The sequence below is a fragment of the Balaenoptera musculus genome, chromosome 17 (assembly GCF_009873245.2).
Source record: "Balaenoptera musculus isolate JJ_BM4_2016_0621 chromosome 17, mBalMus1.pri.v3, whole genome shotgun sequence".
NCBI classification, from domain to species: domain Eukaryota; kingdom Metazoa; phylum Chordata; class Mammalia; order Artiodactyla; family Balaenopteridae; genus Balaenoptera; species Balaenoptera musculus.
Genome location: NC_045801.1, coordinates 34585281 through 34604072, shown reverse-complemented (window position 1 = coordinate 34604072; position 18792 = coordinate 34585281). Strand labels below are relative to the sequence as shown.

The following is an 18792-nucleotide window of genomic DNA, read 5'->3' as shown; positions in this document are numbered from 1 at the left end:
CCAAAATCCAAAAGGCTTTCATCACACAACATTCCTTTGAGGCATGCCTGTGAACAAATATTCTGTAAGCTCAAGTCAGAAATTATGCCCATATATCTATCTGATCCTAATGGCTTTGTTCAATATCAAAGTTCAAAATAATTTTTTAAAATAATTATTTGTAGAATCGTCCCTCAATTAGTTTTACACAAAGAATTATACTCCCTGTAAGAAGTCTCTAGAGGGAAAAAAAGGAAAAAAAAACTTCAGTGAAATTAAATCAGTATTCTTTATTCAATGCTTTTCATGTTCCTGCTTTAGGTGAATAGCTAACTAAATTCAAACACTTTCCTAGGGATTTATTCTTTTTCTATTATTAAAATAATATATACTCACATAAAAGTATAAAAAATACTAAAACATATTAAGAGACATCAAAAGCAATCACTCAACCCAGAAACAAGCACACTGTCATCACTTCTTATGAAACTTTTACCTTCAACCTGGTTAAGACCATGAACTGTTTTACACAGAAAAATGGAGTCTTTTTATCTCAGTGATATTATTGGTCCGTTTACAGGATTTGCACTGTTTTCCCAACAGCAATAAGGCATTTGAACTGAACCATCCATCCAAGCTTGTTTGTCTTCATTTACACTAACAAACATCAACAACTTGGCTGGATAGAGGTTTAAAGATGCTATTTGTAGCCATGAGATCAAGCAACTGGCCTAAACTAGGATGGAATGCATACCCTTTATTGCACTGGTTCAGTTACTCTAAGTCTAATCCATTAAATTAACTAGTCACAGCCAATATATGACATAACACAACAGATTTATTTTATCATGATAATACCAAGCTCATTACTGAAGATAGTTAAGAGGGTATTCTTTTTTTTTTTAATTTTTTTTAAAATTATTTATTTATTTATGGCTGTGTTGGGTCTTCGTTTCTGTGCGAGGGCTTTCTCCAGTTGTGGCAAGCGGGGGCCACTCTTCATCGCGGTGCGCGGGCCTCTCACTATCGCGGCCTCTCTTGTTGCGGAGCACAGGCTCCAGACGCGCAGGCTCCGTAGTTGTGGCTCACGGGCCTAGTTGCTCCGCGGCATGTGGGATCTTCCCAGACCAGGGCTCGAACCCGTGTCCCCTGCACTGGCAGGCAGACTCTCAACCACTGCGCCACCAGGGAAGCCGAGGGTATTCTTTTTTACAAGAGAACTATTCAACTGATTTGAAACCCTATGTAGTTACTCTGAGCATTCTCTCACCTTAGGGTCTTCTCGCATGCTGTTCCTTCTGCCTAGAAAGCTCTTCTAGTCCTCCAGGCCCTGCCCTACATCACACATCTTCCCCACCAGCTCCTCAGCCTGGTCCTCCTTTTAAACATTTCAGAATCCTGGTCCTCCTTTTAAACATTACTTCTTCCAATAAGCTGTTCCTTCTTTGCAAGACTGGGGTATGTGCCTCTGGTGAAGAATCCTTTACTTCCTCTTTCCCTATGCTCATTATCATACTGCTCTGTAATGGTCTGTCTTTCCCACAGACTAAGCTCTACCATCATACACCCAAGACTAGAACCAACATGTAGCAGAAGCCCCACAAAATGTGCTTAATTAAAGGATGAGATACTATTCAATGGCATACACACTGTGTGTACATATCACTATTTTTTTTTCAAATGTGTGTTTCTTTAATGTTAAAAAATATACACAGGAGAAGCAATGTGTTTTACATAGGAATACACACATTAACAAGGCACTTCTTATAGTTTTCCAAAACTCTATTATATCAGTCTGAGATTTATAAATTAAATATATCAGAACCTTTTAAGTTAAAATGATATCCTTGAAACTACTGGACATACTAGACTTTTCTCAAGATCAAATGAACGGAGAATGGGAATATGGTTTGTGTCAAATAAGGTTTATTGTTAGCTTTATTGCCTATAGTCTATAAGATGAAACTTTACTGTGCCTTTGCAAACAGGATACATTTCTTAAAAAAAACTGATCAAAATTTTCCATACAAATAGTTCTATATGATAGATTGTTTTTTTTATTTGGCCGCAACTTGCGGCATGCAGGATCTGTTCTCCAACCAGGGATCGAACCCACGCCCCCTGCAGTGGAAGTGCAGAGTCTTAACCACTGGACCGCCAGGGAAGTCCCCATATTAATATTTAATTGCGTGTGTGTGTATATATACACACACACACTAACAGGTGTGTGTGTGTGTATATATATATACACACTAACAGGGGTGTGTGTGTGTGTGTGTGTGTGTGTATATCTATTTATATATATACACACACACACACACTAACAGGTGTGTGTGTATCAGAAAAACAAGTTACTTCCCATGCCCATTCCAAGAAGGAAAGTAAAAACAATAAAGCTGAATTAATGCAGAGTCTAGTCTTTGCCACTTCACTAATCATCTGGGCACTCCAGCCCTCAATTTCCTCAGCTGTAAAACATGAAAATCCTAAAATCCTCCTTGATGTAAAATTTTGAACATCTCAAAAATGACTTTCTACTCAGGAAAGTCAAGTAGACTTGCGGTCTAGTCAAGTCAAAAGGTAATACCAATTATTACAGTCTACCATACAGCTTGATAATAGGCATCCTAGAAAAGAGAAGATCAATTCTCTCTGCGCACCTGACAGGAGGAGGGCTGCCGAAACAGCCCCCCAAAAGAGAAGAGTCTCAACCCACTACCAACCAAAGGTGAGCAAACACTCCCAAGCCCAGGAGGCGAGGTGATAAGCTGCCAACGTGCTTTTTGCTTTATCACACGTTATTTCAGATAAGCTTTTGCTACCCGGAACCTTCCCCCATTAAATTTATATGGAAAGCATAATGAAAAGATAACATAATTATACTAAATTCATTTGTGCCAAATCAAATACATGAGCCCTACCAGTTAGAAAATTAACAAAAACAAAAACAAAACACAGAAGAGTTGGGCTGGTTTTGAAGAGCTCCCCTCCAGTTAAACAAACAATGTATTCAGAGTTTAGAATGTCCACTGCTTCTAGATACCCATTAGAACAAGTACAAAAGAATAGAAAAGCAGGTCTGAGGCAGGAATAAAAATCAAACCTTAGAATGACAAAGCTGACTAACATACATTAAACACAACTCATAAAACAGTATCTACAGGCCTACAGTCACACAGATTCAAAGCTGAGATGAACTTTCAGACATCACATATACCCCCTCATCTTACATATGAGTAAACTAAAACTAAGACTCACTGCAAGGAAATGACTTGCCCAAGATTACATGACTGATGAGTAGAAGGACCAAGTCTCCTGACTCCAAATCTAGTATTTTTCCAGTTCTCAGAGCTCCTTATCCATCAGGGCCTGCCTATGGTACACAAATTCTTTCAGATACACAGTAACACTCTTAAACTCTGTAAGAACTGTAATACTGGATAATGAATGTCAATATCACAAAACAAACCTGAAGACAGATTAAAATGTATTATAAAATTTAAAGGATTAAGCAGATACATCTAAATTCAGAAAACACATTTTTGAGTATTTCATCTCACTTTGGGGTCTTAAATCCGATATGAAATTCTATATCCATTAAAACAGATCTATCACATGAATGTCTAGAACCATAAATAATCTTAAAATATTTATCGGCAGTGCACTACATGAAATTTTCATTTTAAATGACAATAACAATGAAAGAGTCAGAGAACACTTGGTCTCATTTTTAAGTGTCTCTGTGCTCCAACACTACTCTCCTGGTAGCATTCAAGGCAGCCATAGGGTCAATCCCAGCCTGTGCAGGCATGAATCGAAAGGAGCACAGACTACCCACATAAGCTCTTCAAGTATCCCCTCCTCCTTGCCAATTCCCAATATCCTCTCTTCCAAAACCAAGTCAAAGCATTAGGATGAAGCAACTTGTTTTCATACCCCAACAGGCCATTATCCTCATGTTTTTACCCCTAGACAGACCTTTTGCAAACAAAAAGCAAAGGAGCAAAAAAAAACCCGCCACTGTCTATATGTAAACTGTTCTTAAACAATGCAAGAGTTCTGGACTATTATTAAAACTCTGATTATCAATATCAAATACAGACATCTATGATGAACCTCTAGTTGCCACCAACATCTTAAATGCCTGTAAATGAAAATTCATTAGACTCAAGAGAATGGAAGTAAGAGGATGAACCAGTCCCCACACCCTGAAACCTTGTCTTCAAAGCCCTTTGCAAGCACCAGGTTGAATCATCAGATCGTTCTTCCCTGTGACTTATAGTCTCTATTAACACTTAATTCTTTATTTTCATGTGTCTCCCCATTAAACTGAAAGCTCCGTGAGGGCAGAGGCCATCATCTTTGCATCCCAATGTATATAATTTAGTTAGCAAACTACTCATTGAGTAAAAGAGTAAAATTTATTTCCCACTTTGCCTGTTTATTCCTTCCATTGATCGATAAAATTTAAGTAAAAGAAACCATGGGCAACCGTAGACTCACAGTCCTTTCTCCCTCTGAGCCATTCTACGATACAAAAACCCTCTTCCCTACCACAATCCTAAGAGCACAGAAATTGGAGCAGAAAAATCCTAAACGACCTGGTCCAATTCTTTCATTTTACAAATGAGAGTCATATCATTTATTCATGGTCACATGGCCAATTAGTATCAGACACACACAGAAAAAAACAAATCCCCAACCACTGTTTTCCTCCAATTTATATCCCATTACCATCATATCAAAGACAGACAGACTGCCTACTATATATCCCATCAATTCAAAATCATCTAAGAATACCAAGTTTTCTTTAAATTTGTGTCTTCTAATCTATGTTATCTTACCAGAAAAATAAACAATTTTCAAAAGCGCATATGGAGAAAATGTACCTTCCCATCTCTAGTACTTTGACAAGGATGTGAAAAATACTTGGCACAATCAAGATATTACCACTGGGGAAAGCTGGGTTATGAGTACCCGGGACCTCTCTGCATCATTTTTGCAACTACTTGTGAGTCTGCAATTATTTCAAAGTAAAAAGTTTAAAAAATAAATAAGCATGGCCCACCTACCGGATGCCACACCCTGGGCCCACTAAGTCTATCACCTCACTCTTCTCCAAACTTTCCCAATGAGCTAGAAACAGTTCCAACTACTTCTCAACCCAAGTTCCAGGAAGGGTTGGTGCAGCCACCCCAGGCCTAGCACAATGTCTGAGAAGCACACAAACATTTACTGAACAAGGGAAACTAATCTAACACTGTGCTCAAACTCTGTGCAGGCAACACATGGCAAATATTTACACAGGTCAAACTCGACTACCTCTTTCACCAGTCTTTCACAGTCTGCTACTGGTCTGTGGACCAGCATCACTCCCCCAACTAAGACTGTAAGCCTATGAGCACTGACATCTGTTTTTAAAAAGCTATCCTCGGGGCTTCCCTGGTGGCGCAGTGGTTGAGAATCTGCCTGCCAATGCAGGGGACACGGGTTCGAGCCCTGGTCTGGGAAGATCCCACATGCCACGGAGCGACTAAGCCCGTGAGCCACAATTGCTGAGCCTGCGCGTCTGGAGCCTGTGCTCCATCCGCAACAAGAGAGGCCGCGATAGTGAGAGGCCCGCGCACCGCGATGAAGAGTGGCCCCCACTTGCCGCAAGTAGAGAAAGCCCTCGCACAGAAGCGAAGACCCAACACAGCCATAAATAAATAAATAAATAAATAAAATTTAAAAAAAATAAAAAATAAATAAAAAGCTATCCTCTCAGCGTCTTATTATAGTTCTGGGACAGACCTAATATTTATGTAAATTAATTCGAATTTTTAAAATTTCATTTGTTAAAACAGAAAAGCAAACAAAAATATATTACTCTTGCCTCAAAGGGCAGGAAAATACCCCATTCTCAAACAGACAGCTACAGAACCTATAGCCTGAGGGGAAAAGGATGGCTGGGGGCAGTGAGGAACTGGCAAGCTTGGCCCTATTTGCTGTCATCAATTAATTTTAAAACAAAGAAATGTGGGCGAGAGTCTTTTATACAGGGGTCCTCACGCTATTTTGTTCCTGATGATGGTGGTCTGTTTAGACACTATGAGAAGCTCTACTTTAAATCCAAGAACCTCCTAATCCGAAAAGGCTACCACAATAAATGTTTTTACTACAATTTGGTTAGGTTATGTTACTCTCTTAAAACTTCAACACTATTGCCACAAAGACTTTCCATTTCCCAAAAAAAAAAAAAAAAAAAAAGGTTTTAAACATATCATGCTCAAAAACAAAAACCCCTCAAGAATGTCCTAGAATTCACCAAAGAGACTGAATCTTCATGCCAACTGAAGAAGCTTTCTACATTTCCAAAGAGACTTCTGAGGCATCAAGCACCCTGGAGAAGGAAAGCAAAAGACCAACTGGCCTGAAGTCCCCGCCACTCAATAGAGTTTTTTGAAACCAGAAACATTCTGGATGGTACGGGCCGGCTGCTAACCGCATGCTGCCGCCTGTCTCTGGATGCAAGTGTTGTACTTAATTTTCGGTATCGTTCAGCTCTCAGAAGTGGCAGAAAGATGAGCAACTGCCAACAAAATCAGCCCCCAAGTCATCTCTGACCTGCAGACCATGGGTTGCCAACCTCCCCAAGGGAAGACACCTGTTCCTGGTTCTGCATCCCCTCAGCAGTGACAGAAACCTAACAGAGAATCAGTAGGAACATGTGGCACCAATTTCTATTCATCCCCGCTGGCAACTGCAGGAAGCAAAGAAAAAGCAGTTCCTATACTTCCCCAAACAACAACCATAGAAAGCAAAGGTGCACTGTCCACAACATCCAAGGACTCCGTCCCTCTCATTATTCTTTATCTATAATGATCAGAACACCTGATAAGCAGAAAAATGCAATCACTTACAGAAAACACCAAGGGGGACTTCTCGGAGATGAAGTTTAAATATCACTAGAAACAGAAGCATACTAAGAATTTTAAACTAGATTTGCACACAAGAAAAATCACCTGTCTGGTGCTTCCTTTAAAGTTTCCATATGCAGATGATGACACACAGCACCAACTGGACTAGTTCAAATTCCCTTTGGACAGGAAACAAAGTCACTCCCACAACCTAAGGAAACAGATGATGAACTGCACAAGCCCACATACCCCTCTCCTCAAAGCTTTTCATATAAAACCCTGTTTTCATCATTTAGACATCAAAATAACCCTATACTGTCTCTGCTTCTTTGACTTTCTTCATCAAGTTAACTTCCACATCTCAAATCTGGCTTTTTCTTAAAGCTTACAAACCCATCCTCCTCCACTTTTCAGGTCACAGAGCAGGCTGTCCCAGGAAAAAACACTCAGGTGAACCTCCACCAGGCCTTGAAGAGGGTCTTGGAGCAGCTCATGCAAAGCCCATCTCTGGAGTTTCAGATTGTCTGTGAGGAAAACCTGGTATCTGAGTTCACGAAAAGAGCTAGAACACCTTATGGTCTGAATTCTGGAACAGCAGATTCATGCTGGAGCAGAGCCAATTTCGTGAAATGGTAAGTTCTCAACACTTTTTTTTCTGTACTACAAAAAATGGGGCCTGAACTGATGAGAATGGAAATAAAATTCTATTGATTCATTCAAGAGAATTCACAGTGCTTCCTAGACTGGACACTGTCATAACCTTTATAACTAGCAATCTAGACTACCACTATTACTACTGAAGTTTCAAAACATAATCTCTTTATATATATACCAGTACTTTAATTAACATGAAAATTTGCTATCGAGAAAAATGTACTTTTTAAAATTTTGAGTAGCTTTTTCCTATGAAAAATAACGTAACATTTTAGAGTCAAGAAAAATTTCAACAGAAACGAAGACCCAACACAGCCAAAAATAAATAAATAAATTTTAAAAAGAAAAGAAAAATTTCAAAATACATAAAATTACATCCAGCATGATCGCAACTATATTAAAAAGAAAAAAAAATCCATGTATAGGAAAAAAGGGACCAGAAAGTCACCAAAACATTACCAGTGATGGCAACCTTGCTAGACTTTATAAATTGATCTTTGTTTTCCAGATCTTCTATAAGAATGTTTTTTATAGCAAGGAATTTTTAAAAAATAAACACTAAGAAACAGCCAGAAACTTGAAAACAACCCAAATTCCCATCAGCTAGAAAACAGATTACAAAACTGTATTATATCCAAACAACGAAATACTACTACCACAAATACAAAAGAAGAAAAACTGCTATACGTGCTAAGGAAAAGACACCAAACACATGATTCCATTTGCATGAAATTCTAAAAAAGGCAAAATTACAGTGAGAGAAAGAAGAATAATTGTTTTCAGGGGCATGATGGGGGGAAGGGACTTTTGGGCACAGAGGAGCACAAGGGAATTTCTGAGGGTCATAAAAATGTTCTATATCTTGATTGTGGTGGTAGTTACACAACTGTATACATTTGTCAAAACTCATCAAACTGTACACTTAAAAATGGGTGAATTTTACTGTATGTAAATTATACTTCAATAAAGCTGAGTTACAAAATACATAAGGAGAAAGTTGAAAACATTTTATTAAGGTGAATGACACCACTGGAAACTGAACAAATAACATTACTTTTGCTGTTTGGGTAAAACAAATTGTATTTTTATTTACATGTGCAATAACATTTAATATTTAATACTTTATTCAATATCCTGACAAAAATGAGAATGTCACACAAACCACAGTTATCTAAGAATTTACTATATTTCTCATTTTGAAGGGGTTTATTAGCACTACAGTGATCTATCAAGAAAATAATGTAAAATATGGTCCCACTAGAGAATAATTTCTAATAGCCAAGTTCAATTTAGCAGTAGTCTTACCTCTATATATTAACTTAGAAGAATGCTGCAAACTTTTCACAACTTATTCTTATTCCTCAATGTGCCCCACAGAAAATCACTTAATTTCAAGAATCCTGTCTTTCCGTCATTACATAACCATTATTACAAGCGACTTGCTGATAAAATGCTATCACACTGGAGGTTAAGAAATGAGAGCATCGGTCAACCTGTAAGGAACACTAAGATTTCCAGTGTGATGCTGCCTGTCCTTCTAAGGCTATTATCCAAACAAATTTTCTCTTACTCTTAAGAATGTCAAATTTTGTTAACACGTTAAAACTCAGTTTTATTATGTAAAATTTCAAAACAGTCAGTCATCAAAAATAAGCATTTATGTGACAACAGGAAAATCTAAACAGATTGAACTTTGAGATTAAGGTAATTTTTTTTAAGTTTTCATCTTTGAGATACATAATGAAGGTATATCAATTATATGATCTGAGGAAAAGGAATAAATAGGGAAGAGGCTTGAAACCAGACTGGCCACGAGTAGATAACTGTTGAAATTGGGTGATAACTGTTGTACATAGGTGTTCACTATACCATCCTCTCTACTTTTGTACATGCTTTAAATTTTCCATAATAAAAAGCTTTAAAATAATTTTCACAGTAAAACTTAAAAATCAATTATAAAAACAAATCAACATTTCATAATTATAGTGACCCAGGAGGGCAGACTGTTGTCATTTGCTCAGAATGCCAAGGTGTCAAAATGACAGAAACACAGACTATAATTGGAGTTTGTTTTCTTAACTAGAAGTACAGTCGTCCCTCTGTCTCCGAGGGGCATGGGTTCCAGGAGCCCCCGCAGATACCAAAATCCTCGGTTGCTTAAGTCCCTTTATAAAATAACCAGTACAATGAATAGTCTGCACTCAGTATCCACGGATGTGAAACCCGGGGATACCAAGGGCCGAGTGTACGTATGATAAAAACGGGGCAAAAAGACATGAGTACATCCTCCTGCAACATAACATTACTCCCCTCAATACACCCTGCAAGATCTACTTAAGCGTAATTTATTTATTTATTTATTTATTTATTTTTGGCTGCATTGGGTCTTTGTTGCTATGTGCGAGCTTTCTCTAGTTGTGGTGAGCGGGGGCTACTCTTCATTGTGGTGCGCGGGCTTCTTGTTGCAGTGGCTTCTCTTGTTGCGGAGCAGGGGTTCTAGGCACGCGGGCTGCAGCAGTTGTGGCACGAGAGCTTAGCTGCTCCGCGGCATGTGGGATCTTCCCGGACTAGGGCTCGATCCCACGTCCCCTGCATTGCAGGCGGACTCCTAACCACTGCTCAACCAGGGAAGCCCTACTTAAGGGTAATTTGACACAGTCTTCAGTGATTAAACTTTCCTTTAGAGACTATTTCCTAAATAACCTAATTATTAAGGGAAAAATCCTGACCTTTCTAAAGTTCATCCCATTATTCCTAGTTGTACTCCTATGTACTATGTAATTTCCTTCCCAAGTGTCTGTTTACTCCTAAACCTACAATTTAGTCACTGATTTCCTGATTTATAAAACTGATCTTCCCTTGTTTGTTTTGATTTTCAATTTTTTGTTTGGCTATTTCATACCCTGTCTTTAATTTTACTTTCCTTAAACAACGTAATCACTTTAGTGAAGCTTGTCTGTACCTTCCCAATGAAGTCACTCTAGCAATGTTGTTTCTAGGTAACAATCTCAACAATCAAATAGTCAGATTTCCCACTGGTTTGGTGATGTGATGCTCTATTCCACCCTAATACCTGTGTTTTTTGGTGCAGCACGATTAAACTTTAGGCAGCTTTCAACTATTATAACCTCTACCCACCACAACCTTTGTTCATTCGACTCCACATAATCCCTGGCCTATTTTCTGGCTCCTACTGAGTGGACGAGGATATGCTTGAGTCTTTAAAACCCAAGAGTTCCTAATAAAAATAAGGAGCAATCGGACTTCACTGGTGGCGCAGTGGTTAAGAATCCACCTGCCAATGCAGGGGACCTGGGTTCGAGCCCTGGTCCAGGAAGATCCCACATGCCGTGGAGCAACTAAGCCCATGCGCCACAACTACTGAGCCTGCGCTCTAGAGCCCGCGAGCCTCAAATACTGAGCCCAAGCACCACAACTACTGAAGCTCGCGCGCCTAGAGCCCGTGCTCCATAACAAGAAGCCACCGCAATGAGAAGCCCTCGCACCGCAACGAAGAGTAGCCCCCGCTCACCGCAACTAGAGAAAGCCTGAGCGCAGCAACGAAGACCCAACGCAGCCATAAATAAATTACTTAATTAATTTTTTAAAAAAAGGAGCACTCACTAAATGCCATGCCTTGTGCAAAAAAGCACTTTCTGTGTCAACGCTGCCCAACAGAATTTGCAGTGATCATGGCACTGTTCTGTATCTGCACTGTCCAATCCGGTGCCACTAGCTACATGTGGGTACAGAGCACTTGAAATGTGGCCACTGCTACCATGGAATTGACTTGTTAATTTTATTTCATTTTAATTTAAATAAGTCATGTTTTGAGACTAACTTACATTGCTTTAATTTTTCCTCATGAATTTCCATTTAGTTTTACATCTATGTACATTCAAGATAATCTACGACAGAGTTTCGCAACCTCAGCACAACTGACATTTTGGACAGGTCCATACTTTATTGTGGGGCTGTCCTGTGCATTGCAGGGTGCTTAGCAACATCTCTGGTCTCTACCCTCTAGAGACCAGTAACAATGCCCCAACGGGGACAATCAAAAAATGTCTCCAAACACAGCCAAATATCCCCTGGGGGGCAAAAACTGCACCTAGTTGAGAATCGCTGATCTAAGACTAACAGTCTGGATTCTGCATTCAATGCTAAGGATATTCTAGGGCAATTTCTTTGAGTTCCTGCTTTTCTATTTGGAAACCTGACAACATATAAAAGCAGTAAAAATTAACCATCTCTTTATTATATTTTCCACAGAACCTACATTATAATATTGTGTTTTCCCACCCACTATCTCAACTATTCTTCACCAACCTTGAGGTGTGTACTATACCTGATTTAGAAATTGAGGTGTGAGGGACTTCCCTGGTGGTCCAATGGGTAAGACTCCGCGCTCTCAATGCAGGGGGCCTGGGTTCGATCCCTGGTCAGGGAACTAGATCCCACACGCATGCCGAGACTAAGAGTTCGCGTGCCACAACTAAAGATCCCGTGTGCCGCAACTAAGACACGGTGCAGTCAAAATAAATAAATAAATATTTAAAAAAAAAAAAAAAAAAGCAACTGAGGTGTGAGGGGGTGGGGAGGAGGAGACACAGGGAGTGAGGTTGTAAGTGGTTAAATGACTCAATTACCACAACACAGTTAATAAGTAGCGGGGTTGAGACAAACCCAGATTTAGGAATTCCAAATTTCAAACCCCTGTCTACACTATCTTACTGTGCAGCCTTACAGCATCTAAAGGGGGAGCTCCTTGGAGAAAAACCCTTTTGATATGACAATCTCAACCAAGACTGTTTATGATCACACAACACATTATAATGCCTAAAAGCGAAGCTCACAGGAAAATTCCACATACAGACCAAAAACGAGAACTGGTTTGCAATGTAGCCAACCTGCATCCCGAAGAGTAATTCAAGACAGGGACTAGTCACAGGGACACCATCACCTTAAAAGGCCTCTCCTAAACTAGTACTAGGAAAGGGTTAAGAGGGTCCACCCCCTGACAAAAGGCCTAAATCAATTTGGAGCCCAGGAGGGAGAAGCTGAGGGGAAAGGGAAATCAAAACTCTAAGACAGGTAGGTGGCTGCTCAAAGGCTGGGATGCCTCAGAAAGCAGAGATTTCCCGAGTACAGGCCATGTGGAATACTGAAAAGAGCCCTGGACTTTAAACATCAGAAGACCCATCATGTGAACCTCATCTGTCAGTACCCTGGATAAACTCTATAAACTCAGGGCCTGATTTTCCAGCTCATCAGTGAAAAAACTGGTCTACATGACTTCTTTGGCACTTTCCAGGGTTTGGTGAGCTGGCACTTCCAGCTCTCCCCTTCATCTCAAGGCCTAGAACCATGTTCTTGTTATGGTTTTTGCTATTTCTCGAGACAATGTTTTAAGCAAGAACATAGCACTAACTCGAGAAATTCACCAGAAAGAAAATCAAAATGTCACACAAGTATCTGAGCACTGAATGGTTTCAATTGCACACAATGAGTATTTGCTGAGGGCCAGCGTTCTGCACCAGGGACCTTGTAATCACTCTGGAAAGCTACAATCAACATCCTAGGCTCTCTGAATTCCTCTCCTCTGCCCTAGCCATCCCCGCCAATTTTCATCTACTGCATTATTTGGTCTCCCAGAGCCAATAATTAAAGATTTTAACCCAATATACAAAGACTGTCACAGAAATAGCAAGTACGAAAACACAAAGAAAAAAAAAATCAGATACAAACTTTTTTTTTTAAATGCTGAGTACACTTTAAATGTTTGAGCCATCACACTATTATAACAAATAAAATATATGACTTTTAACAGGATGTGGTTATTTTAAAAAGACAACTTATTTGTAGAAGAAAATATTGGTGTTTTGAGACCCCTAAGTTTTCTTTGACTGAGCAATTTGTTTGTAGTACCATGCTGCCTGTCCGGTCTTACGGCTTTCCGGGCAAAGACTAAAGTCTACCTATTTATAGATCTTTCATCCCGAACTACCGTTTATCATTTCACTTGTGACTATCATACACAGAAAATCAACCCACTGTAACACACTCTTTTCTATTACCAAAACTTACTTTAAACCTTGGTAGATTTTTACCTGAAGACAAAAATATTCTGGGCTTATTCTAGTAAGTTGTAAGGTTCCAGAAAACCAACCTCGTTTGGAAACAGATTTCCCTCAAGCAATGCAGCTATAAGTTGATCCTATTACTTTGCAACTAGGTATGCAAACATGAACTTTCTTCTGAAGGGGAGACACAGAACAGCTCCACCACAAGTCAACTACTTTTCAAAACTAAAAAAGCATGACTACCTCAAATGATGCCTTCATAAGTCTCAACAGACCAGACACTTTTACTGCTACTAGATAAAACCAGAGGTTCCTAAGATTTTACCTACAGCCCTCTCCTATTGTTCAAGTATCTGTCACCTTGATGCACACATTTTATCTCATCAGATCCACCTCTTTTATTTCTCATGAAATGAAAACTGAAGATGATCCAACTATTCTTAATATTGTATACCGACACTACAGAAATCAAAAACAAAGCTGATTACTTGTTTACACCAGGAATGGAAAAAGAAAAGGTAGCTTTAAAAAAGATACATGTCAATTTTCAGACTAGCTGAAACAAAAGGAATGCTCAAGAATTATTCAAAGTGCCCAACAAAACTGCAAAATAGGTTTTGGCATGCACAGTCAATTGAGTAAGCTCGTCAGGATTCTTGGTATATAAAGTTAGGACTAATATAAAAAACATACCCTACTTCTCTCCTGGGGCAATTTTCTAAGTTACAAGACAAGTTGCACTACAAGCACTACCAACTCGGTTCTATGAATGACAGACAGTACAGCTATCCACACTACCAGCGTGGTTGTAAAATTTACAAAAATCCTTATGTGAAAGTCTTAACAAAAGATCTGTAATGAAACAAAATCGGAGTAAGGATCGCATTACAAAATGTTAAAATAAATAACTTAAAACTTATTTCAGTATTTAAAGGAACTACGTGACAATTCCAAATGGTTAATGTTTTCAAAAAGTATTCCAAAAGTTTTACAACCATGTTAAATACTGTATGGTTACAGCAAAGATTAGACAAATCCAAACCCAACGCCAGAAACCAAGCCTCCAGCTTCCCGGATTGAAAGGCTGGCCGCCCCACCTGAGGCGGTTAGATACTCCGAGACAGAGGCCAATATCTTAGCGGCAAGTTAGGCCTCTTCCTCTCGCCGGGAAGCGCATGACGAACAGGGCATCATGCAATTTATGTCACCCGGTCACTTAGCAAAAATTATATCTAACTTCTAAACTTGGACCCAGATGGCCTTCCATATTTATAAGGAATAGAGAGCAGCGAAAGTGTTGGGATAGAAAGAGACTTAAAATGTCCCCCTTTCTGACCCTGTAAACATTTAGCCCATCATTAGAGCTGAGTCCTAGATTCTAAGACTTGCTTTAATGGAGGCTTCCCTCAACCTCCTCGGAGTCTCTTTTCCAACAGTGAAGGAACTTTTCCTGCTTTATCTCAGTTCCCTGAGAACATGCGGCCCTGCAATTCAATATCCTAACCTGGCAGGGGACGGTGGAGGAGGGAAGGAGAGGAATCCAGGGCCAAAACAGCCTTCTTATGAAAGGCAAAAAAAAAAAAAAAAAAAAAAAAACATAATTCCTCCTCCGCCCATAGCAAAACCCATCCCAGAAATTTTACAGCGTGTTAAGAAAAGCAGCACTGCGAACTGCAAACGTAAGAGTTTTCCTTTGACTCCACGCTCGGCTTTCAGCTGTCAAATTACAACTCAGGAAAACACTATCATTAGAATAAAAAAGGAAACAAAAAAGCTCGCACCACAGGGGCCGGGAGCAGGAGCTGCCTGCACCATTTCGGGAGTAGCAGAGCAAAGGAAAGCTAATCCACTTCCCCACCCGCGCCTAAATTCATCCCCTCCCAGGACAGGCAAACCTCACTGCAGGGGCTCAAATTTAATAATAATAACAATAATCATGGCGCTTCCTCCCTCCCCCCCAACCGCGATCCGCCGGGAATCAGCTCCTCACCACCCTCCCCGCTCTCCCGGGATCTCCAGGCCCCGCAGGTCCGACCACCACACCGGACACAGCTCCCAGGGCCCCGGGCGAGCCCAGCCTAACCCGGGGCCCCTCGCCCGGCTTCTCCTCTTCCCTCTCTTTTTACCTCCACCATCCCCCATCCGCATTGTCTGTCTCAATTCAACTTTGACTAATATGGATTCCTCGAGCCTGGGCCGGGCAGTAATTACAGCTCCCCCCCACCGGGAGCCGGATCCCCCCCCCCATCTCCACCGAGTTCAACGCGGCTCCTTCGTGGAGGAGGGGGACGAGGGTGTGGAGGGTGCAGTGCGCTTTCCCGTCCACAGCTCGCTCGCCCCCGCGGCCCCGGGCCCCCGGGACCAGAAGTTTTCCCCGGAAGGGGCCTAGCCGGGTGCCGCGAGGACCCTCCCCCCTCACCGCCGGACGGCGCGTAAACACCGGCGCCCGCCCCGGCGCGGCCCCGTGGGGGAAGGGAGGGCGGGGAGGCGCCCCTCCCCCAGCCCGCCGGCCCGCCCGCCCGCCGGCCCTATTACCTGTCATTGAGCTGGTCCTCGGTGCCCGGCAGCGGGTGAACCACGAAATGGATGGACGTCATGGTGCTTCCTTCTCGTCCTCCTCCTGAGCACGGCCCCCTCCCGCTATGCTCCCCCCCCCAACCCCTTCCCCTCCCCAAAACCCACAGCCGCCGCCGCCGCCCTCCAGTCCCCAAATGGAGAGAAGCAAATGCGCAGGGGCCGCCACCGCCGCCTCCCCGCCGGGCGTGTGTCCGCGGCGCGGCGGTCCGGCGGGGCGGGCAGGAGGGCGGATCAACACGCCACCCGCTCCCCCAGCGACAGCGCGCAGCAGTGCGAGGCCGGCGGCCGGGACCCGGGGCGCGCCGCTGCCAGCGGCAGCCGGGCGTCGGGAGAAGGGCCGACTGGGGAGGGACGAGCGGGACGGGCTGCGGGGCCGGTGTGGTCCCGGTGGCGGACGGGGTCCGGACTAGGGAGGTGGAGAGGGAGATGAGCCCGCACCGCGCGTCACTGGCGAGAAGCCGTCGCCACCGCCAGCACCGCCGCCGCCATCTTCACTTCTGCCCCAGTTTCTCCGTCTCGCAAGCTCCGCTCCCGAGCGGCGGGGGAGGGGCGAACGGGAGGAGGAGGAGGAGGAGGGAGGAGACCGGCGGGCGGGGGCACGGCTCCGAGGGGGCGGGGCTCCGGGAAACGGGCGGTAAGGCCCTTTCGATTGGGCGGTTCAACGTTGTCGGGCCACGACGCTGTAAGGCGCGTGCGGATTGGTCCGTTCGGCTCCCGAGCCCAGCCCCCGCCCCGTGGGGGTGGGATATCTCCCGAGTGAGTGTTCCGGAGAGCACGTGTTAGGGAAAGAGGAGGCGGAGGGGCAGGGTGGGTGGTGAGCCGGCAGGGGCGGGGAGTCCGGGAGGGAGGCTAAGTGTGTGTCCCCGGGGAGGTGGGAAGGAAGAGGGGTCCTTCGTTCTCTCGCTCTGATTTCCCCTGGGGCAGCCCTAATTTTTTTTTGCGGACCCTTAGGGGTTTTTTGTTTTTGTTTCTCGTCCTTCATCCTCAGTTACATTTAAAGTGGAAGTGTAAAATCAGTTAAGGGGCAAGAAATACACAGCCTTTTATTGGAGAAGTAAGGTAGTTATGTAAGGGCCTTTCCAGAAGGTCCAATCGTAGGATCATAGAGCTGACTTTGCAGCACCTTCTTTTATCACCCTGATCGCCCCAATTTCGCCAACACCACCACTATTACATACCCACACAAAGACAAAAAATGGAAATTTCCACCAATTTCCTGATTTAAATGATTCATGATTTTTTACTCCTTTTAAATGAAAGATGATACATCTGTTCTACAAAGGTGTTTCGTTCCTCAGCTTATGATCAGTGGGATCATAAAGGCTAATTCTTGAATAGATCTATCTGCTTTTTTCTAGGGAACCAGTTCATAGCTTTCTCCTCAAAGGCTTCCATGGCACCTTCAAAAAATCAAGTACCTCTTTCAAGAGAAAAAAGTGAAAACATGAAGCCTCTTCTCCAGTATGTTCAGTTAAATCAGGGGTCCTGTGAAATATTCTTAATTTTCAATATCACTTTTCTTCTGTTAATGCATTACACACACACACTTTTGCTCAGGAAGTTCTTTTGAACAAAATATATGAAAATTTATTTATAAATCAGGATAGAGTAGGTACCCCTTGAGACAGATAATGGAACACTTTTGTAGGTCACTAGCTCCAAAATGGCCCAGATTACTTTAGACTAAAAAATGATTTCAAGGCCACTATTTATTAGAAATCCATGGGAGCCACGGGGAAGCAGGGTAGACCAATGGATACTGCTAGTTTTAGAGCCAGACAGACCTGAATTTGTGCCCTGTTTCTGCTACTTAACTATGTGGCCTTGATTCAATCATTTAACCTATCATAGCATCTTTTTTTCTCATTTGTGAACTATTCCATAGTAATAGCCCTACATAGGGTTTTGGTGAGGCCTAAAAAAGACAATGTATGTCAAGCATGGAGAGCACTTCATAACACTTAGTAGTCTCAGCAAAGGGAGGCTTTTATTTGTCAAGTTGCACACTATGTGCCACTTGACAAATGTACCATTTGACTACATACCACTTTATACGCTTACGTCTTTTAATACTCAAATCACACTATGGAGTAAATAATATTATCCCCATTATATAGACGAGGACACTGAGGCTCAAACACCTTAGGTAAGTGCTGAAGCTGAGACTTAAAACCAGGTCATCTAACTCTGATTCCATTGCTCTTTCCACTATACCACAGCTGCCATCTACTTAATAATTTAGAAGGAACAGACTATTCAAAGCCAATGGGAAAATGTGATATGATAAATACAATAAGAGTGCTATGAAAGTTAAAGGAGGAAGTGGTTCCAACCAAGAGAATTAAGAAGTCATTTAAGCTGAGCTTTCAAGAATGTTCTGGGAAAACAGAACATCTAACTTAAACACAGTCATTTTAGATGTGCCCCTGGACAAACTCCAACCTCCATGCCCATACTTTGCTTCATTTCTCTTTCTTCCACATCTTTCTTCATCTTTTCATTGTGCTTCCACCCTGCTTCCAGCTTGATTTACCCACTGAGACTTTCTGTCCTGGTCAAAGGCTGGTCTCGTCACTCTAGGCAGCCCATTCAAACTGCCC

General features: G+C 42.1%; 1 protein-coding gene across 1 annotated transcript in view; it reads right to left on the bottom strand.

Moving 5' to 3' along the window:
- UBR5 (ubiquitin protein ligase E3 component n-recognin 5) overlaps window positions 1-16270 on the bottom strand; it is a 140901-nt gene extending 124631 nt beyond the window's left edge. The window contains 1 exon segment of the mRNA XM_036830478.1: window positions 16151-16270. Within this exon segment, the coding sequence (XP_036686373.1) occupies window positions 16151-16212 (62 nt within the window). The 5' untranslated portion in view covers window positions 16213-16270.
- Between the last annotated feature and the right edge of the window lie 2522 nt (window positions 16271-18792).